Here is a 19,924-nt window from a genome sequence, read left to right on the forward strand (position 1 = left end):
CATTATACGAGTATGTGATGCATTAGTATAGCAGTTTGGACCTGACATGAGGAAAACAAAAAAAGGTGATTAGTTCTCACTGCCCCAAATCCAACAAAACAAAACATGGTTTTACAATGTTTCTCACGTGTACACATCTGTTCAGATGAGAAAAATGTCAGCTCTAGAACATAATCAGATAAGTGCACCTGGGGTTTACTACAAAAATGTCAATGAACTGAAAAACTGGTGAAGAAAACTGTGATCATTTAGTTTATAAACTGAAAAAGTGCTACCAAAAGCTAAAATTACTGCATCAATGAGTCCTGACAATGTCCCTGGATGCATCTTAGATAGTATGAAGTACAATTTAGTCACACCCCTAACAACAGTGTTCAGTCTTAGCCTCCACATACAGATTTTGTAACAAGCGAACGGAAAACAACCACAGTCATTCTCCTGCATAAGGGTGGACCTTCCACAGACCCAGGCAATTACAAACCCATAAGTCTGACCAACCTCATATGCAAAGCCTTGGAATGACTTACCATGGAATTAATCAATAAGGACACAGTTCCCCACTCAAGTGTATTAAAAAGATAAATAAACTGGGAATAAACCGGTGTGTCACATGTTGGATTGCCAGGTGGCTCACAGATAATCAAAATAGGGGAAATTACCTCCATAAAGAGACCAGTCACCAGTGGCATCCCCCAGGGTTCTGTGCTGGGACCTCTCCTGTTTGGTATCTACTTTTCAGAAGTAAAAAACAGTACTAAAGGGCTCTGTCTGACTAAGTTTGCAGATGACTGCAAGCTAGGAGCAGTCAATGAATTCCCTAATGACTTAGCCATCCTGCAGGAAGGCATGTCTCAAATAACTTGTGTGCAAATCATGCTCTGAAACTAAACGCCAAAAAAATGCATTATTGTATCCTCTGGGAAGCCATCTACCCCAGGGAACTACCACATTCACAATACACCCCTAAGAGCTGACCCAGTTGTTCAGGATCTGGGAACTTATGTAGACTATGACCTAAGTTTTGACCAACATGTGTCTGTTGCTTTAACAAAGATCTTCCATATTGCACAGATTATAAACAAAGGAATTATATCTAGATCTAGAGATGTCATTTCCCCCCTTTACTAAGCCCTCATTAGGCCTGTCATTGGATACAATGTCCCCTTTGGCATGTATCTTTCCAGACACATGCAACGACTGGAACACCCAGAGATACACCTTACTAAAAGGATACAAAGCCTAAACAACATGTCCTGCATGGACTAACTCAAAGTCTTGTCCCTATACATTGTATCCTACAGACTGCTAAAAGGTGACCTGTGGCTGGGATATAAGGCATCCTCCGACCTATTACTGATGGATTTACTGCACATCAGCAAGTCAAATAAATCATAAATACTTGGTCTAGGGATCCAAGCCTCTTCTGTACCATCAACAGAACAGTGTGGCAAGACAGGTATATTCCACAGATGATACTGCTGGTTTGGAACAAACTACCCATCCACATAAAACAAAATTCATTTTGGTCCATTTTCAAGCACAAATTAGATCTATAGACAGGAAATGGAAAAATTCGCCCAAGGACTGCCCCATGTACTTTTAATGGACAGAAGCAACTCCTAATTGCTTTATCTTATGCGTGGACTCACTCAAATTATCTATGGTATGATCCCAGTCATTCTTATTAGGACCAATATATAACTATTGATAGTGGGATAGGTTATGCCAATCTCTTAGCAAATAATAAAAGATGAATTCACTCACAAAAAGGGAAATTGGTTCGGCTTAAAATAGCCCACAAGGGTAGCTAGCCTAGTACTTACCTATGAACTTTGGAGTCCAGTTGCAGTAAATGCTCCCACTAGTAGAGCATATTACACCTATGAACCTACAAAAGTGTGAGAAAACTTCCATGTAGGCCACTAGTACAAACATATAATAAGAATGAAAGAGACAATAGTTTAATTTTATATTCATAGTGTGGTGTAGAGGGCAAAACTAACTTGATCTTATTGGCCGTAAGTATTGCACGATATTCTCAGGCAGACAAAAGTATGGGGAAGTGCAGGCAGATTGTCTACAGTGGATGTAGTGTACATGATAGCACATGCACAATAACCACACCGACATTGTTGCATGTGGTACATAAAGAGTGCGGTACCAAGCAGAAGTAGCTCTCGAGTTTTAAAAACTGAGACTGTCAAGATGATGAGGCCCTGTCTGGGACAGGGAACCAGCTATTTTGTTCTAGAATAACACAGTTATGTTGTCCATTACCAGCAAAATGCATGAATTATAGGATTTTTATTCTCAGTGGTTTGAAATAAAGTTGTATTATGTACAGGACAAACTATGGTGATAGGAAGAGCATATTCAAGTCTTGGAAGGAGAATAATTATGGCAATTGCTCCTCTGGCTTCAAGGGTAAAAAAGTTAGAGATCTTGCAGGAAGCTTTCAGCTGTGCTTGATTAGTTTATTAGTTTGGGACTCTATATGAGCACTGACAGTGAGTTTTTGATCAAAGATAAGCCTGAGATACTTTTGTTGCTTGCTATGAGACAGGGGATTACAGTCAATCATAGGAAGTGTGTTTGGGAATTACATAAGTAAGGAGAACAGAAGAGCATTATAGTCTTGTGTTGGGTGCTGACTGTTGCAAAGCCAGTTCCAGATGGCTTTAAAGTATTCCTGAAGGTTACTAGTTAAAATGTTAAGATCCTTGTTGACCTTGGTAAAGACACTGTTGTCGGCATACAGCATACACTTCTTGAAGGGCAGATCCCAGGTAAGGACATTTATGAAAAGGGGGAAGAGAAGTAGACTAAGGACAGATACCCGAGAAACACTTTTGTTAAAGGTTCATATTACTGAGGGTTTGTTGAACCAAGCAGGCAGAAAGTATATTGTACAGGTAATTGTAGAACTAATTTAGGACATTAGAAAAAAGACCTAAAGCAATTCGTTTATTATGTAAAAGAATGTGGTCAAGTGTATCAAATGTCCCTTTAAAGTCCCAAAATACAACAGCAGTTACTTTACTAAGCTCCTTGTTGGAACAGATGTCACCTGCCATGGAATAAATGGCTGTAAGGGTGTTGAAATTTAGATGAAAGCAGTGCTGTCTGTTGGTGAGAATCACATTTTGCTGACTATAGACAAACTTTTCAAGGATTTTGGTTAACAGATACAGCCTTCCAATAGGCTGAAAGTGATTAGCTGACAAAAGAGAGGACACCATGGTGACAGATACAGTCAGAACATGTCTGAGGCTATACAGTAGACAGTAAGTATAAAAAAGACAGATTGGAAAGGTGTTTTTTTTAAGAAGAAAAAAGGAGGAGTGTTGAAAAATCTTATATAGCAGCATGTATGGTACACTGCTTGGAGGACTGTCAAAGAAATTGGGTGTTTAGGGTAGGGATTGGTGAAGTTATCATAAAGTTCCTTTATTAAGGACTTGGATGAGATTTGACAGGTAGAAAGTTTTGGAAATAATTTGGATAATTCCAGATATTTTAAAGTGTTTCTGAAGCATATGTGGACTGAAGCCTTGTGGAATATAAAGCCTTTGCCTGTTTGGTAAATATTCTTGAGTTCTGCTGTAGGGTAGAACAAGTAGTATGTTCAGATGGAATCATACCAATCAACCTGAAAACATCAAAAATCTGGACAAAAGCCCAAGAAAAATAGATACAAATCTGTACACTGATTAACATAAAATTTCAATACATAATTATGTAACCCCCCACCCACTCCAATGGAATTGTGGGATACCAGCTTTCAAATGCAAACTTAAGAACAGACAACCAAAATATGGCCCCAGAGTGGTATCAGGGCTGATATAAGCTCCATTTAATGTGCTCACCTCTGATGTTAAATAAGACATGAAAAGCTGACATAAACTTTATAGATAACAGCAAATTTAGGAGTGTTATCTAATGAAGGTTAGCTTTGCTGTGGAACTAAAAAGATTATGGGAAATAATATGAGAGATGGCAGCTCTAACCCTTCTAAATGCATGGTGATGCACTTACTTGGAGATTTAGGGTAAAGAGACTGGAAAAGGACTAGAACTTGGGTCAGATCATTATAAAACGCCTGGTTTATCAAGCTTACAAGAGATGACAGCATAAAGGCAAGGCTGATATTGAGGATTACATCTAGGGTTGCTGGGATAAGAAGCGTTATCCTCCTCTGTAGTGCATTACTGCTCCTTGTAAGATCCCAGCTGCAGTATGGTATGCAGATTTGGGTAAGCCTAAAGTGGAGAAAGTGACTCCACAGAAATGCAGACTGTACAAAGAAACCCAATTAAAAGTTAACAGACTTGGAAGGGGTTGAGGGAATGTGTTATGTGACTGGAGGTTTAGGGATCTTGAACTGTTTTCTAAAAAAAAAAAAAAGGGAGGGTATGGCATAGGTACACATGACAATAATAACGATATATGATGAGAACAGGCTGGATAGGAAGGACTGTTGAGTAATCAGGAGGCATGACAACCAGATTAAGATAAGATATTTCAATCAAGAAATTCCGAAATAATTGTTCATAGAAAGGGTGGTAATGCAGAATACATATCCAGTATTAGTAGTAGAGGGCATGGCAACTAAAGTATTTAAAAAGTATGAGATACTGGGATACCTATATTTGAGGTGAGAGCCCACTACCAACACAGTAAATTAAAACTAGACAGATTTAGACTAGCTTTCTTCTAGTACCTTTTTAATTTCTGTTATGTTATGTAATTTCCTGTAATGTTAAAGAGGAGAGATGTGTAGCAATCCCATGTAAAAGATTAATATTCATATCAGCTAAATGTGAAGATTGTGCAAAGGTAGAAGCCCGTGCTTTAAACAATGGTTGTTCAGCAGAATACAGACAGCAATAATAAAAAACAGGATCCAGGTGGTGAAGCTCTGTCTGCATTCATTTTACATAATTAAGTGGTAATGCAAATGGAGTTGAGGAGAATGTATGCCTTCCTGATGATGTAAAAAGTTCTTTTTTAGCTGAATACCTGTACTGCTTAAGTACCTAAGGACATGACCAAAGGAAAAACAATAAAGATAAAAAAAAACGTGTTTTTTCCTACAACAGAGTTGACAATGTAGGTGGGGTTAGTGGAATATGAAAAACATTGCAAATTTATCTAGAGCAGCCTGAAGGGAATACAAAGTGACAAAGTTAGTGGCAGTTTAAACCAAGCTCAAAAATAATGCACCTAGTCAGGAAAAACAGAGATAGGTGTGGTTAGCTTAACAACGTCAAATAATCTTGTTCTTTCTCTACATCCTGAATGCAGATATCACCATCTCACTGTTTGTTCCAGTTTGGATCAGGCTATGCCTATGTTTCTATGCAGATTAATTCATGCTGGCTGCTCGCATGATCGCATCTGTTGAGCAAAGAGCAGCAGCTGTCCCACGAGAAGAGAAAAAAGCACTGTTTTAGCTAACTCAAGACAGGGGACTGTTTTGCACATCTGACTATTGAACGGAACAGAAGTAAAACTGTGGAATTGTTTCCCGGTGAGCGTGAACTTAAATATTACACCAGGTGCAGTGCGTTGTAACCAACAAATAACCACAATAAAATTAACGTACCAACCATAAAAGTATAGCAAACATCCAGGGCTTTGATTTGTGAATGCCTGCATGGAAAACACTGGTGACCAAGAAAGCGGCATGTATATGTAGGCAATAACATTACTTTAACAGCCTTGCCTTTTCAACTCTAACTGTCCAGCCTCTCTCTCACCCTACACTACATCACAGTGGCGCGAGATGTAATGCTTGAAAGCTTGAACTTAAACCTTTCTTGCCCTGCCTCCTACAGCAGCAGAACAGTGAGAACACTACAAATATCATACAATTCCTTTGCTAAGAAGAAATGTTTTAAACAAAAGTTTGTGGTAGCGTTGTCGCCTCACAGTTAGACGTTGCCCATTCGATTCTCAGTTAAAGCGCCTTCTGTGTGGTGACATGCGTGAATGGGCGTTCCTTCGTTGAAGGTTGTGCGTTACGCACAGCAAGCCAGCACATAAAAATCTACTGCCAATCATTTGCGGACCGGAGTTCCACTGTGGCGACCCCTAACCAGGAAAAGCCGAAAGACACAAACAAACAAACTAAACCTGTCAGAAAGAGAGTAGCACAATGATCCAACGTAACATCCCAATTTCCCCACAGTTGCTGCAGAGTGCAGAGAATTTCTAATAGGCAACAGGCATTTCTGTGCAGGCCAATGCTTTAGTTAGATCACTTAGCTATTACTCTTATATCTATTCATTTCCATCAGAACCAGCCATTGCATTTGCAGGTACATGAGGTCTGGCAATCAGTAAGGTTCAAGTCTAGGAGCAGGTTTGCAGCTCACTAAATTATGTATAAATGAAAACAGGAATGCAGAGTTCAATGTATTCCAACAACAAAAACACAAAGCAGGATGCCACAAGTCATTACCACAAACTGAACACCTCACCTAAGAAAAAAGGAATCCTTGCAACAGATGGAGTCATGGAAAAGAAGTAACGATAAAGTTCTCATAGTAAGGGCTCTCATCCTGCATATAGTAATCCTGACCCTGGATGACTTAGAGATGCACTGGTGCATTAATAAGCAGAAAGCAAATAAATAAGTTATGAGTGCATCCAGTCCAGTGTCAGACTTTCATGTGAATAATCCAATGTTACTGGCCATGCAAGAATGGTTTCCTCCTCTTCTTACAGCCAGACACGCAGAATGTAAAGTGTTAAACCCTTCAACACTTTAAAGGCACAAAGCTACAAAAAGTGTGGGTTGAAGGGGAGAGCTGCTTGTGCAGAATCTGAGGCACTTGAAAAACCCAGCAGGAAAAGCAATGAAGGGCAGGGAGACTTAGAGGTCTCCCCGAGAAAGGAATTGCATTTAAAGGAACAGTGCACCCCTTTTCCAAAGGACTGGTTAGTGAATTACTTTTTTATCATGCTAATTCAGCGCTCGCATTTCTATTAGTGAATGACAGTCTACTAAACATCCCAGCCTTGTGTGTGTGTGCGTGTGTGTGTGTGTGTGTGTGTGTGTGTGTGTGTGTGTGTGTGTGTGTGTGTGTGTGTGTGTGTGTGTGTGTGTGTTGGGAGGGTTACTGGGAGGAGTAGGTGCTTCTGCAGTGGTGGGGGTTTGAGCTCAACTTATTTTAATTTACATAAAAATAAAAAAAATGAAAAAAATGTGAATTAAAAGGGGCCACTCGGAAATTCGTGGCACCCCATTATTTTCAACTCAAAACCAGTAAATACTGAGGAACTCTGTACGGTTGAGAGGTATGGATGGAATGAAGAGTTCATTCTTTCAGTCACTCCAAGAACTGTCTCTGTTTCATAAGCAGCCAGATTCTGACTAAGTTCATGTGTGTGTTTCATTTGGTGACAAAGTTTTATGAGGGGAAGAGTTTGTCTTATGGGGCGGGGAAGAGTTTGTCTTATGGGGCAGGGAAGACTATAGAAGGTATACAAGGCTTATGTGGGTCATTACAGTTGTAAACTCGTCTTCAGTCAATGTTTTGAAGCTCATTTACTAGCAAGTCTGAAGAAGAATCAGAGATGGATCTAGAGTATGATACAGTGGTAGGCAAACATATGGTCATTTTTAAAGACCATAAGGAGAATATGAGGCAATAATCACTTAGTGTTTTATTCAGTATGTGTAACTGAAAAAGAGTGCATATGCATATATATATATATATATATATATATATATATATATATATATATATATATATATATATGTGTGTGTGTGTGTGTGTGTGTATGTGGACGTGCTTGTGTGCACACAGCTACATGCACACACCTAACGTACATTCAAGCATCTGTCTATTCAGAGAAGACTATAATGAGAAGCTGCACTAAAGTTTCATAACATCAGCTGAAAAAGTTTAAATATGACTATAATATGTACTACATGTTCATCAACTCCATACAGTAGTTTCTTCAACAACTCTTCGCTCTTCAGATCTGCAAGTAGAAGTGGATAACCTACTATATTTTACTCACCCATATGCAAGAACTGAAAAACAAGGTTTAGTTTTCTGCTCGAGAAAAATCTTCTGCGAAATATTTATATAATTTCTTCTGAGCTTCCATGATTTATGTCAAAAGTGCAGCTATGCAAGTCCTACTTAACTGTAAGAACAGATGCTTGACTTTTACACTGCCTCAGCAGCTTACAAGTTCTGAGCCTGGCCAAAATCCACACTGGTAGTTTTCCATTGCTCAGAATCCCCTCTTCTGATTCTCTGTTACAGGGGACTGGCTAAGCCCCTTCCATCAGGGGAACCCCTGTCACAGAAAGTCAATTATTCAGGCTTTTAATGTCAAGTAGGAAGAACCAAGACGTATCAGAAGCAAGAATTGTATGAAACTGACCAATTCACACTCACAAGACACCAACACAAATAACCAAAGCCAACCAACAACACAAGTAGATTGGACACCACTGACCTATACACAAAATAAGGGAAATGGTGGGTGAGTGGGTGGGTGCTGCCACTTAGTATGAAATTTGAGCATCTACTATAAGAGTTAAGTAGGTCTTTCACAACTGTACTATGTTTTTCATTCACACTGTTTCACTGGCATATGGGTAAATTCCCAAAACGTACCCTGTTTCGGAGCAAGAAGGATTCAGAAATCCCTGAAGAATGGTCCTCGTAAAGCCTACACTGGAACTTGAGAAATAACCCAGTTTATAGTGCATTGTAAAGGTATGAACAGAGGAACTGGTTGCTTCTTTTAAAATGCTTCTGGAGTCTACTCCTTTTCAATATGCCAATGAAGAGGATACGGTTCTTGGCGGAATGTGACTTAACACTGACCAGAATAGATTTTAACATGGTGGGAATAACAAAACCAATAGCAGAGGACAGCCAATGAGTAATCATTTGCATACAGACAGACTGACCCTTCTTAACCCCCATATAGGAGACAAACATCTGTTAAGCTTTCCTAAAGGGCTTGGTTCTGTCAAGGTAGAACATGAGCTACATGTGCACATCCAAGGTATGCGGAATATTCTATCCCTTCTTTTTAGGATACAGAAAAAAAACTGGGAGCTTGATGGCTTGATTCAGTGTAATTTCAGAAACATCTTTTGGCATGAAAGAAGGATTAGAGGATAAAGTAACCATGGCCTTATGGAAAATCAGATAAGGTTTTTCCCACCATGAGAGCTTACAGCTCAGAGATTTACCTTGCAGACGTCAGAGTAATGAGAAAGGATAGTTGTGTAAAACCTTACCATAACCATAGATGTCCTTTTCTTCTACATTCAGCAGTATTCATCACATTAGGGAGTTTGCCTCTGGCTGACTCTTACGTCCGGCCAGTATACAAAAGTTTAAATGCTACTGTAAAGTACGTGTGACTCCGCACATCATATCGCACACATCAGCCATAAAGAAACATCCGGTATAAAGTGATAATGTGAAGAATACTGCAGTATATAAACAGAAGGACATAAACAATTTCCACATGATGAACCTCAAATCAACCTGATAACAGGTTCAAAATGAGATACTATCAATTTTTCAAGAACAAATCTGAGATCCCAGTGACAGAGAATTTGCTTTTGAGGGGGTCTCAAGTGCAAAACTCCTTTCATAAACTGTTTGACTGTAAAAAGAGGTAAAAGAGGGGGATCCATGAGCAGACAAGCTCAGATGGCTGCAAGTTTTACTTTGACAGGTGCATAAGATGCAAAAAATAAGCCATCATTGAATAGCTCAAAAAAATATTTTAAGGGATATCATACTGGTCCCTCTGTTATCAGTAAGGCACCACCTAGATAACCACTTGTAAACATCAGATTTTCAAGTTGCAGGTTTTCTTGCCTTATTCAATACCTGCTGCATATCCTCATGGAATAAGTGCCTAAAAGGAATCAAGACAAAATCATCCAGACTGTCAGTAGCAACTGCTCTATGTTGGGATGCACCAGTCACCCCTGACACTGGGCAAGCAAATCCAGAGTGTTAGGAAGCTTGTGGTAATTGCCCCTAGCCAATTCCATTAAAGGGGAGAGCCACCTTTGACAGGACCAAAAGGGGATCCCCACAATGACCTTCGGTAATTCTTTCTGAGTCTTCAAAAGTACATTGGGAATTGGTGGAAAGGGTGGAATTGCACAAAGGAGCATTCCTGTCCAAAGGAATGAGAATGCTTCTGGCTCCAAGCATGACTAGGATGTCTCAATCAGAATTTTTTTCAGCTACCCGATTTGAAAGGAGGTGAATTCAACTATTTAAAGTGTTCCATATCTGGACCAAATCCAGGCAAATCTATATTCCGAGTTTCCACTCCTGATGAGCCATCAAGGACCTGCTTGATCTGTCTTTCATTAGATTTTGCACTAATAGGATGTTTGAGGCATGAAAAGTGTTGCAGAATGCCGTAAGACTAGCTCCCAAGCCATCACTGTTAACCAGTAAAGAGGATTTGACCCTGCACCCCTTGTTTGTTCAGGTACCACACAACTGTGGTGTTGTCTGTGACCAATAAAAGGGGATCTGGAGACCATGAGTGGTGAAGACCTTTCAAGGTTTGAATCCCTGCTAACATTTCTTTGACATTTATGTGCTTTGCAGCATCCCGTGGACCCCATACACCTTGCACTACAACTTCCTGGACACTATTGCCCATGAAAAATCTAACAAGTCTGTCTGGACTGATTAAACTGGGGTCTGGGGGGAAAAGGGCAGCTCTGGATTGAGAGACATTTGATCCCTCCACCACTGTAACTCTCATTTAAAAAATCCAGCACTGGTACCTGGAACTCAAAGGCAGCAAGTGCTGTGTCGAACAATTTTAAGTACCAGTGAATCTTTCTCATGTGAAGTCTGGTCAGTGGCCTCATGAAGATCATTGATGCCATGGGGCCTAGAACTTTGAGAAACTCTCTTATGGAGACAGTTTCTTAAAGAGAGAGATCCCTGAAAATATTATGAACAGTCATGACTTTGTCTTCTGAAAGAAATGCTATACTTTATTTTGTGTCCATCGTGCACCCAAGAAAGGCAATTCTTTGTGAGGGTATGGGACAGTACTTTTGTGGATTCAACTTGAAGTTGGAAGCAATTGAAATGTGATAATAAGAACCTTTCAGATGTAAAGTCACCATGAAACAGTGGTCCAGATGAAGGAGTAGGACCATCTTCTGGGTTAGCATTTTGAATTTGGGTACCTTCACAAAGGTATTTAGGTATGACAAATCTAACACTGGTCTCCACTATAGCTCTTTTTTTAGATAACAAAAAAGATTCTGTTGTAAAATCCTATTTCTTTTTGTAGTGCAGGTGCTAGTTCTATATCCCTTGCCTACAACTTGTGAAGGGGTAAAAGAGAGAACAGATATGCCTGGTCTGGAAGGTGCAGAGGATTTTCCTGAAGGGAGGAGCATTTCTGTCCACTTCCAATAGTATTCTAAATGAATGATTCTCATCACCCACTTATCTGAGATCATTTGTGGCCAGGCTGCTGTGTGGAGTGAAAGCCTGTGGGACAGGGAAGGAAGGACAATAGGAAGGGATGGATGATTTGAGTCTTGGCATAGTCATTCTTTAGCTAATTATCTTTTTTGGGAAAGGCACCCTTTTTATTTTGTTTGGAGGCATTATCCTCCTGCCATTCCCTCTTGGTACCCTGACTCTTGTTAGGCTATGATTTTTGTTTGTTTTGCCCTTTGAAGTTGAACGCCTTGTTGGGGAGAACCTAGGCATATGAAACATTCTAGAAACTCCACGCATCAATTTACCTCTATCATCCCACTGCTTGAGACTCTGGGTAGCAGTAGGGCAATCACAAATTCAGAATTTAAAGAAGCATTCAAAATCTCATTTTTAAACCCTCAGAAAAATTCTGGTTATGTAACCAAGCATACCTCCTCAGTATAACAGAAACAGATGCATTTCTAGAAATAGGGTCCACACCTTCGAAGACACTCCGTCTTTTGAAACCTCAGTGACATTAGAAATGATCTCATTCATATTCTGTTCAGCAGGAAAAGATAACGCAGAGTCATCTAAACTGAAGCACATTGCAAAATAAATTTCCACATAAAACCCTGATCATTTAAAATTTTAAAGCTTGAACTATTAGACTGAGCCAACTACTTTTCCTGAGATTCTGACTACTTGCCAATTTTATACAGCAATGTAGGGACAGAAGAAGGCAAGGCACTCTTGTTAGAGCTGGCAACTAGAAAAAAACGCAGCTGGGTCAGCTGACAGTGGAGCAAAGAGAGATGCAGGGTCAGAGTACACCTTGTATTTTCTCAAAGCCTTTTTAGAAACTGGCATAATCAAACAAGCTTTACATGCAGTTTTATAGATGTCATCTAAGGAAGGTAAGAGAAGGAACAGCCAAAACATTTGGAGTCTCATTCTGAATAAGATCATAAACTCTGCCAGTCTGTGGCATGGCTCCAGTTTGTTTCCAGTCACATACACTTCTAATCCTAGCTAGCAACTGTGGAAAGGTAAACACTTGTTTAGATGTTTGAACCTGTTTACCTAAGGAAAAAATCAAACTTGAGAGACTCACAGTGTTCACTACTGTCTACATCAGAGTCCTCATCAAGACTTGTGGCACTAGACTGATCTCTATGGAACGTAACCCATTAGTAAATCTGAACAGGAACACAGTCTCCAAGATTAGCAGAATAAAAAACGCTCTGAGCTAAGGAACCACATCATCCATATGCATGGTAATAACTGGATTGCCTGCTGTGTAGTGGTCTGTTTCTTTTTAGTATGAACTACACCAGAGTACAAAATATCTGGTGACAGAGTATTATGCCTGCCAGTGGTTACTTTACCCAGGACTGCTCCTGCACATAAAGGCTTTAGTTCTCCCATACCCAAACCAGAGGATGTGTCTGACCTCCATACCATAAAAGACTGCAAGCTCACACCAGAGGGTGAAGGGCAGGAAAAGGTATGTGCTCTGCAGGAAGGCTTAAAGTAACAACAGATTCACAAACTGTAGGCTGAGGCATGTTTTTGCTGAGTGCTTTTCTTTTTATGTGCAACTGGATTTGATGGGGAGGCAGCTCTATCAGGATCAGTCAACTCAGAGGAATAAACATCAACTAGAATAATACGCACACGACACTATTAAGAGTTGACTAATTGCAGCAAGAATAGAACATATAAACTATGTCCCCAAATAGCAAATAGGGCTGAACTGCATAAAATATAGCAGAAACAGATAAATTGTGCCAAGCCTTGTTCTACAATCTTCACAGTCTAGTAAACAACAGCACACAGAGTTACAGCACCAAGTAGAATTCACTTGTCCAAATAGTAAGAAAAAAATCAAATATATGCCCTTCTAAAAAGCATAAATAAGCATTTGTTTAGAGATTCCCTTAAAATTCCTCACAGAAAATGCAAATAAATTAATATGTGGTAAAAATCACGATTTAGCAATACAACACGGTTATAGCGATGTTAAATCAGATGCAAATATCATATAAATGAAGCATGCAATATTTTCCTGTCAGAACTTCCAAATGAAACAGATAAACACTAGCCGTCCTCTCTGTTTTATCTGACAACACAGAATTTCCTTTTCCCAATACAAGTCATAGAACACTTCAGAAAAGCCCCATAACTGTTTAAAAGCAGTATTAAGCATATAAACAACATAGAAGTTAGAATTCCCAGAGAAATTAATTAATAAATAATAAACAGCATGAAAATTAAAATAAAAAGTTAACACACACACACACACACATATCAAAACAAAATAAATCATAAGTATATGATAATGAAGAAAAAGGGAAGTTCTCAAAGGGATTTTATCTGAGTCTGGAAGCTGTAATCCACCAGTGCAGGCTGCTGAAGAGATTCATTTGAGTAAGCCCTACAGCAGACAGTTAAAGACTGAATAACAGATTTTCTTTGACAGGGGTTAGGCTTCCTCTGATGGGAGACGGTTAGACAATCCCATGTCAAAGAGAGTCAGAGGCGGGGATTCTGAACTCTGGAAAGCTGCCTGGGTGGGTTTTCTGCAGGCACACCACACATATGCTACTGAAGTAGTGTAAATGATGAACATTTCTAGTGCAATATACCGCTTACAGTATGTGATAAAAATCAAAGAGATAACAGAATACAGTATGTTTTTGTTGTGACTTTCGGCTTTTCCCGGTTAGAGGCCGCCACAGCGGAACTCTGGTCCGCTAATGATTGGCAGTTGATTTTTACGTACCGAGTTGCCAGCCCTGACACACAACTTTCAATGAAGGTAAGCCCATTCACGCATGTCTTCATGCAGAAGACGCTCTAACTGAGAGTCGAGCCGGACAGCGTCTTACTGTGAGTTGACAACGCTATCACAGCACCACCACCAGAATACAGTATATGGCATACAAATCACCATGCTTGATCAAATCCCTTCCAGCTTAGCCAATAAACAGGACCGTGATCTGACTGCAAATAAGATGCTGCATGTCAGCCTAATTGGTTTAGTAATAATTATGAAATAAAACCAGACTACTTTATTGGACTATGCCCTTTATGAAATGCTCACAAACTTTGGAAAATGTTATACCCATGATAACTGTTAAAAAGCAATTCCAATATTCACTATTGCTGGTTGTCTGAAAAGGCACAGATAAGGGATGTCAAATTTATTTAACATAAACTCTTTAAGTAACTGTTCAGGATGAAATGCACAGAGTCCCATGGTAAATATCACTGCACACTGGAAAGCAAGAGTAATCTCTGCTAGCACTGGACAACAAAGTACCCTCACTAGTGGCACTAGGCAAGATTAAAAGAAAATTTCGAATGGAGAGGTAGAGGCCTGCCTGATCATCTGTGTGTGTGTCTGTGTGTGTGTGTGTCCCCATATACATATACATATATATATATATATATATACATATATATATGTGTGTGTGTGTGTGTGTGTGTGTGTGTGTATGGGTCCCTTTCAGATGGTCAAACTTTTAAAAGCTCGACTTTCATATGGGTGAGACCATATGATCAAACTTTTAAAAGTTCAAACGGTCTGAATGGGGACCTCCATAGAACATGGAATGGGAATATTTCCCTTTACTTCAATGTAGTGCGATTGCGGAGTTGGTATATTTAAATAGCAGGGGGATGTGGGGGGCTTGCCCCCCTGCTAGCACTGTTTAGTTTTTTTTTTTCCTTTTGCTGTTTATTTATTTATTTTTTTCACATTTCCGACATTCAAATGTTCGATCATATGGTCTTGGTCATATCGAAGTCGAACATTTGGATGTTCTATTATGTGAAGTAGACCCGTGTGTGTGTGTGTGTGTGTGTGTGTGTGTGTGTGTGTGTGTGTGTGTGTGTGTGTGTGTGTGTGTATATATATATATATATATATATATATATATATATATATACACACACACACACACACACACACATATGTATGTATACATATACATACATATATCACACATATGAGTCTACTTTGATTCACTGAAAACTCATTTCATTGAATTTCCATTCTCCCTCAAAAAATCGCTCAAAGCTCAAATCATTGAAAACTCATTTCACTAAATCACATTTCACTGAATGTAAGTGCTGTTGGGCAAATAAAACATATATGCCCTTTACAACACTGTACTGCAATCCTGGAGTTAGTATATACAATTTGGGGGGGCACATATTGTGGGGTGTGGTGGGCGTAGTCCCCCCACCTACTTAGCTTTTATATTTATGAATCTTATTTCACTGAAAGCTAACAATATAAAACTAAGAGGCCCCCAAACTATATATATATATATATATATATATATATATATATATATATATATATATATATATATATACTAACTCTAGGATCGCACTAAAAAAAGGGCATATACGTTTTATTTGTCCAACAGTACTTACATTCAGTGAAATGTGATTAAGTGAAATGAGTTTTCAGTGATTTGAAATTTCAGCAATTTGGTGTGAGTGTTTTGAAATTCAGTGAAATGAGTTTTCAGTGAATCAAAGTATATATATGTGTATATATATATATATGGGTCTAGGACTATTCACTGAAAGCACATTTCACTGAAAGTCAAATGACCGTGCACAAATCGATGGAAGCTCAATTCACTGAAAACACAATTCACTGAAACAGATTTTACTGACAGTTATACATGGCCTTTCCCCCACTGTAGTGCGACCCTGGAGTTAGTATATATAGTAGGGGGGTGGGGGCAACACCCCCCCCCCTACATAGCATGGATGTATACTATGTTCAGAAAAGAGTAATTTATTGGAATTGCAAGTATCCATGTATATAGTTCAAAAAATTTAAAATAGGTCCCCCACACCCTTCCTTACTATATATACTTCCAGACTCGCACTACAGTTATACAAGTTTGACTACTTTGTTCTAGGCACAATCTGTACTCAAGCTAAAATTGTCCACCCTGCACTTCAATAAACTGTGAGCCTTGCTCTCTAAATGGCATGTTTACCTTACTTTTCTTTGGACAAAAACTCATAGCTAAACTGCAGATAATATGTTAGCAGTAGCAATGTCCAAGTATCTATCTGCACTGCACTGAATTTACATGACACACTGTTTTTAAATTGTAGTTTATTTCACTGTATTGCTTTGTTTCACCTAACTACATATGTTGACTTCACTGTACATTCTATACCTAAGAACTAGTTTCTCCTTTTCTGTTCTGCAGTATTTATTAAACTGCTTAGAACGGGTATTTAAAACACTTGAGCACAAATGGTCCCAAGTTTTTTTGCAAATAACTTGCAACACTTAGATCAGTAAAGATCATCATGTAAAACCATAGATTACATATATATTCCACAATGCGAACTGTTGCTTTAATATGGACCTTTTTGCCTCATTTCACTAAAGGATGAAGTAATGCTATTTACAAGCTACAAGCATAACATGGGCAATACTGAAAATGTTATTACTAATCACCCTTCAATATGATGCAAGTCTGTTTAGGTAGTGGGCTATCCAAAAAAGAAAGGACATTATTATGTAACTCATCCCAATGAATCAAAATAGATATTCATGGCTGGCAGTAAATATAGCTTTCTATATTCAGTATAAGCCGTTACAAAAAAAAATAAAATAGCTTGAGTAAACATATCTTAACAGTATTAAGCCTAGCTTTAAATACAAGAGCAAACAATATCCACAGACGCATAGTTCTGTTATGTTCATAAGTGAAGGACATTAACATAAGCTCATTTCAGTGCAGATCTATTAAGTTAATCATACAGGAAACGAACAGAAAATTAAGTAAGAGCACCTTCAGTCAGTGTTTCAATGAAGCAGTTATTTGAGCTGTCTGCTGCACACATAAAGTAAGAGACTGCTGTACAGCACTCAACAGGGAGGTCAGGACCATTGGTCTTCTAACAGAAAAGCTATGCATTATGCTAAACAATGAGTAAGGTAGGGTTTAGTTAGTTCTGACAGCAGGGAACTCAGCTGACCTAAACTATCCTTTGCTATGTTTAATAATGATAAGATAAAGGGACCTACATTAGCCAAGATTTAGTAACTTACAAACTAGAGTGCATCTTTGGAAAGTAAATCTTGGGGTAAATACCCAGCTTCTGTAATGGTAAGACAGCACTGTTGGATTATACAGACCCCCAAATTACACACCTACACATTTTGTTCTGTGTAGGTTGGAGGCAGAAGCAGAAGTAATGACTGGCAATGTATTTCAAGGGTTGGAAGTAATATCATTTTCCCCTTGGGACTCTCTTACCTGCCTCATCAGAAAACCTGTAACTCTGTGATAAGTCAGTAGAGTTGAAACTTTTCTTATAACATAGCACTATGATTACAAAACATCAATGAGGGATTCAGTCAGACTTCAACACACCTGTATAATAACTATTTTCAATTAATGTTATGAATAGCCTGGAGATACTCCAGTTTCCTTTGTATAGGCTAGGCCCTACACATTTGGGCAGTCTGAAATGCTGATAAAGCAGATTCATATGACTGATGAGATCCCAGGAGCTCTACATGATCACATTATTCATGTAGAGAAGCATATAAATATTTTAATTTAGTGTTCCCTTTTCTGATGCAAACCTGAAATTGCGCAATTTTTTTGGTAACAGAGGCCTACCCCAAACTGGTAATTTCAACTCTGATGCTCATAGTAACTCATATGTCTCTGCTTCCAGCAACTAAAGTAACAGCTTATCTACTGCTTTTGTAATGTCTGCATGGGTTAATAGTAACACTGAACACTGTAAATAAACCAAAGGGAAATAGCATGTCTCTCATGTGTAAAAACAAGTTATGTAAGTTATCGATTTTACCTTCCTGCTATACTTGCTGTTATACTTGCTGTTATACACCTCTATAAAGTGTATAAATAAATGTAGTCTGTGAATGTTGGCAAATACACCCTTTGGTTAACTCACTATCTTATATAGGTTCATAGGGTGATACTAGGCTATCTGCCCTAGGGCATTTATAAGCCTAGCCAGAGTGTGTTTGGCTTTAGCCACCCTTTTAGATTAGCCGACTGTGCCTCTGTACAGTAGGTCACAGAAGGTAGCCCTTTTAAGGTTAATTTACTGTACCTCTGTCAAGCAGAGACACAGAAGAGATCCCAGGGGTAAACTTACGATCTCCCATCCACTCGTCAAGGTTTCTCTTGAAGAGGGTCAGTGAGGGGCTCTGCCTAACATGGATTGGGATTTTGTTCCAGAGTGAGGGGAGCCTCTGGGATATGAATCTGTCCCTCCAGCATGTCCTATTTATTTCTGTGCTGAGGTTCAAGTCCCTGAAGCGTGTAGCTCTAAGGGATTGGATTTCCTGAGGTGAAGCATGTCCATTAATTCTGGGTTGGACATGGCCTTATACGTCAGACACAGATCGCCTCTGAGTAGGCGTTACGCAACTGAGTAGAGCTGGAGTTTCTTTAGCCGAACTGCATAGGGCATCTGTTTGAGCCCCTTGATCCTCTTGGTGAGATACTTTTGGGGTCTTTCCAGTTGCTGAATGTGTCGGATAAGGTACATCCCAAATGGGGCATTGTACTCAATTATGGGCCTGATAAGTGATGAGTAGAGGGGCACAATGACCTCTCTTGATCTAGATGTGAACCCTTTCATGATAAGGTGGGCTATATAGAAGGTCTTTCTAACCACTTTGGCAACGTGATTGTCAAAGGAGAGATTGCTATCTACTTGGGTCCCCAAGTCCCTAATTACTTCTTCTGTACTTAATGGATTACCACCTATGTGGTAATTTGTGGGCACTTTGTTTTTCCCAAAGGGGATGACTATGCACTTTTTGGCATCTAGCTTTAGGCCATGGCTCTGGCACCAGTTATCCATCTCTGTGAGACCCTTTTGGAGGATGCTTGTGTCAGCCAGAGAGTCGATTACAGCACCCAGTTTGCAGTCATCTGTGAACTTGGTCAGCCATAGTCCACCCATGTTAGCCTGTACCTCAGAGAAATATATACCGAACAAGAGAGGTCCCAGGACTGAGCCTTGTGGGACACCACTTGTAACTGGTTTAGAGTCTGACATGGCACCTACTATTCTGACCATGTGGGTTCTATCCCTGAGCCAGTTTGCAACCCATCTTGTGACATAGGGGTTGATATTTAAGTTGGTGAGCTTATTTATGATGCCCGAGTGGGGCATTGTGTCGAAGGCTTTTGTGAGGTCCAGGTAGGCTGTGTGGACTACCTTCCCTTCATCTATGGCTTTGGTAACTGTTTCAAAGAAGTTGACCAGGTTCAAGAGGCAAGATCTGCCCTTAACGAAGCCAAATTGGGTAGGATCCAGTGTCTGGAAGTTCCCAATGTCTTTGTTTATGATTTCCATGATGATACGCTCCATAGCTTTGCAGACCAGGCTAGTCAGGCTTATAGGGTGATAGCTTCTGGGGCCTGTTG

At 39.4% G+C, this 19,924-nt stretch overlaps 1 protein-coding gene across 1 annotated transcript in view; it reads right to left on the reverse strand.

Annotated features, from left to right (window-relative positions):
- Window positions 1-19,924, reverse strand: part of LOC122813185 (von Willebrand factor C domain-containing protein 2-like) — an 89,316-nt gene that overhangs the window by 1,577 nt on the left and 67,815 nt on the right. The window contains exon 3 of the mRNA XM_044085358.1: window positions 1-41. This exon is cut by the window's left edge and continues 1,577 nt beyond it. Coding sequence (XP_043941293.1) covers window positions 1-41 — 41 coding nt within the window. The remainder of the gene's footprint in view (window positions 42-19,924) is intronic.

This window comes from Protopterus annectens, chromosome 10.part0 (assembly GCF_019279795.1).
Source record: "Protopterus annectens isolate FY-2018-M chromosome 10.part0, PAN1.0, whole genome shotgun sequence".
Taxonomy (NCBI): Eukaryota; Metazoa; Chordata; order Ceratodontiformes; family Protopteridae; genus Protopterus; species Protopterus annectens.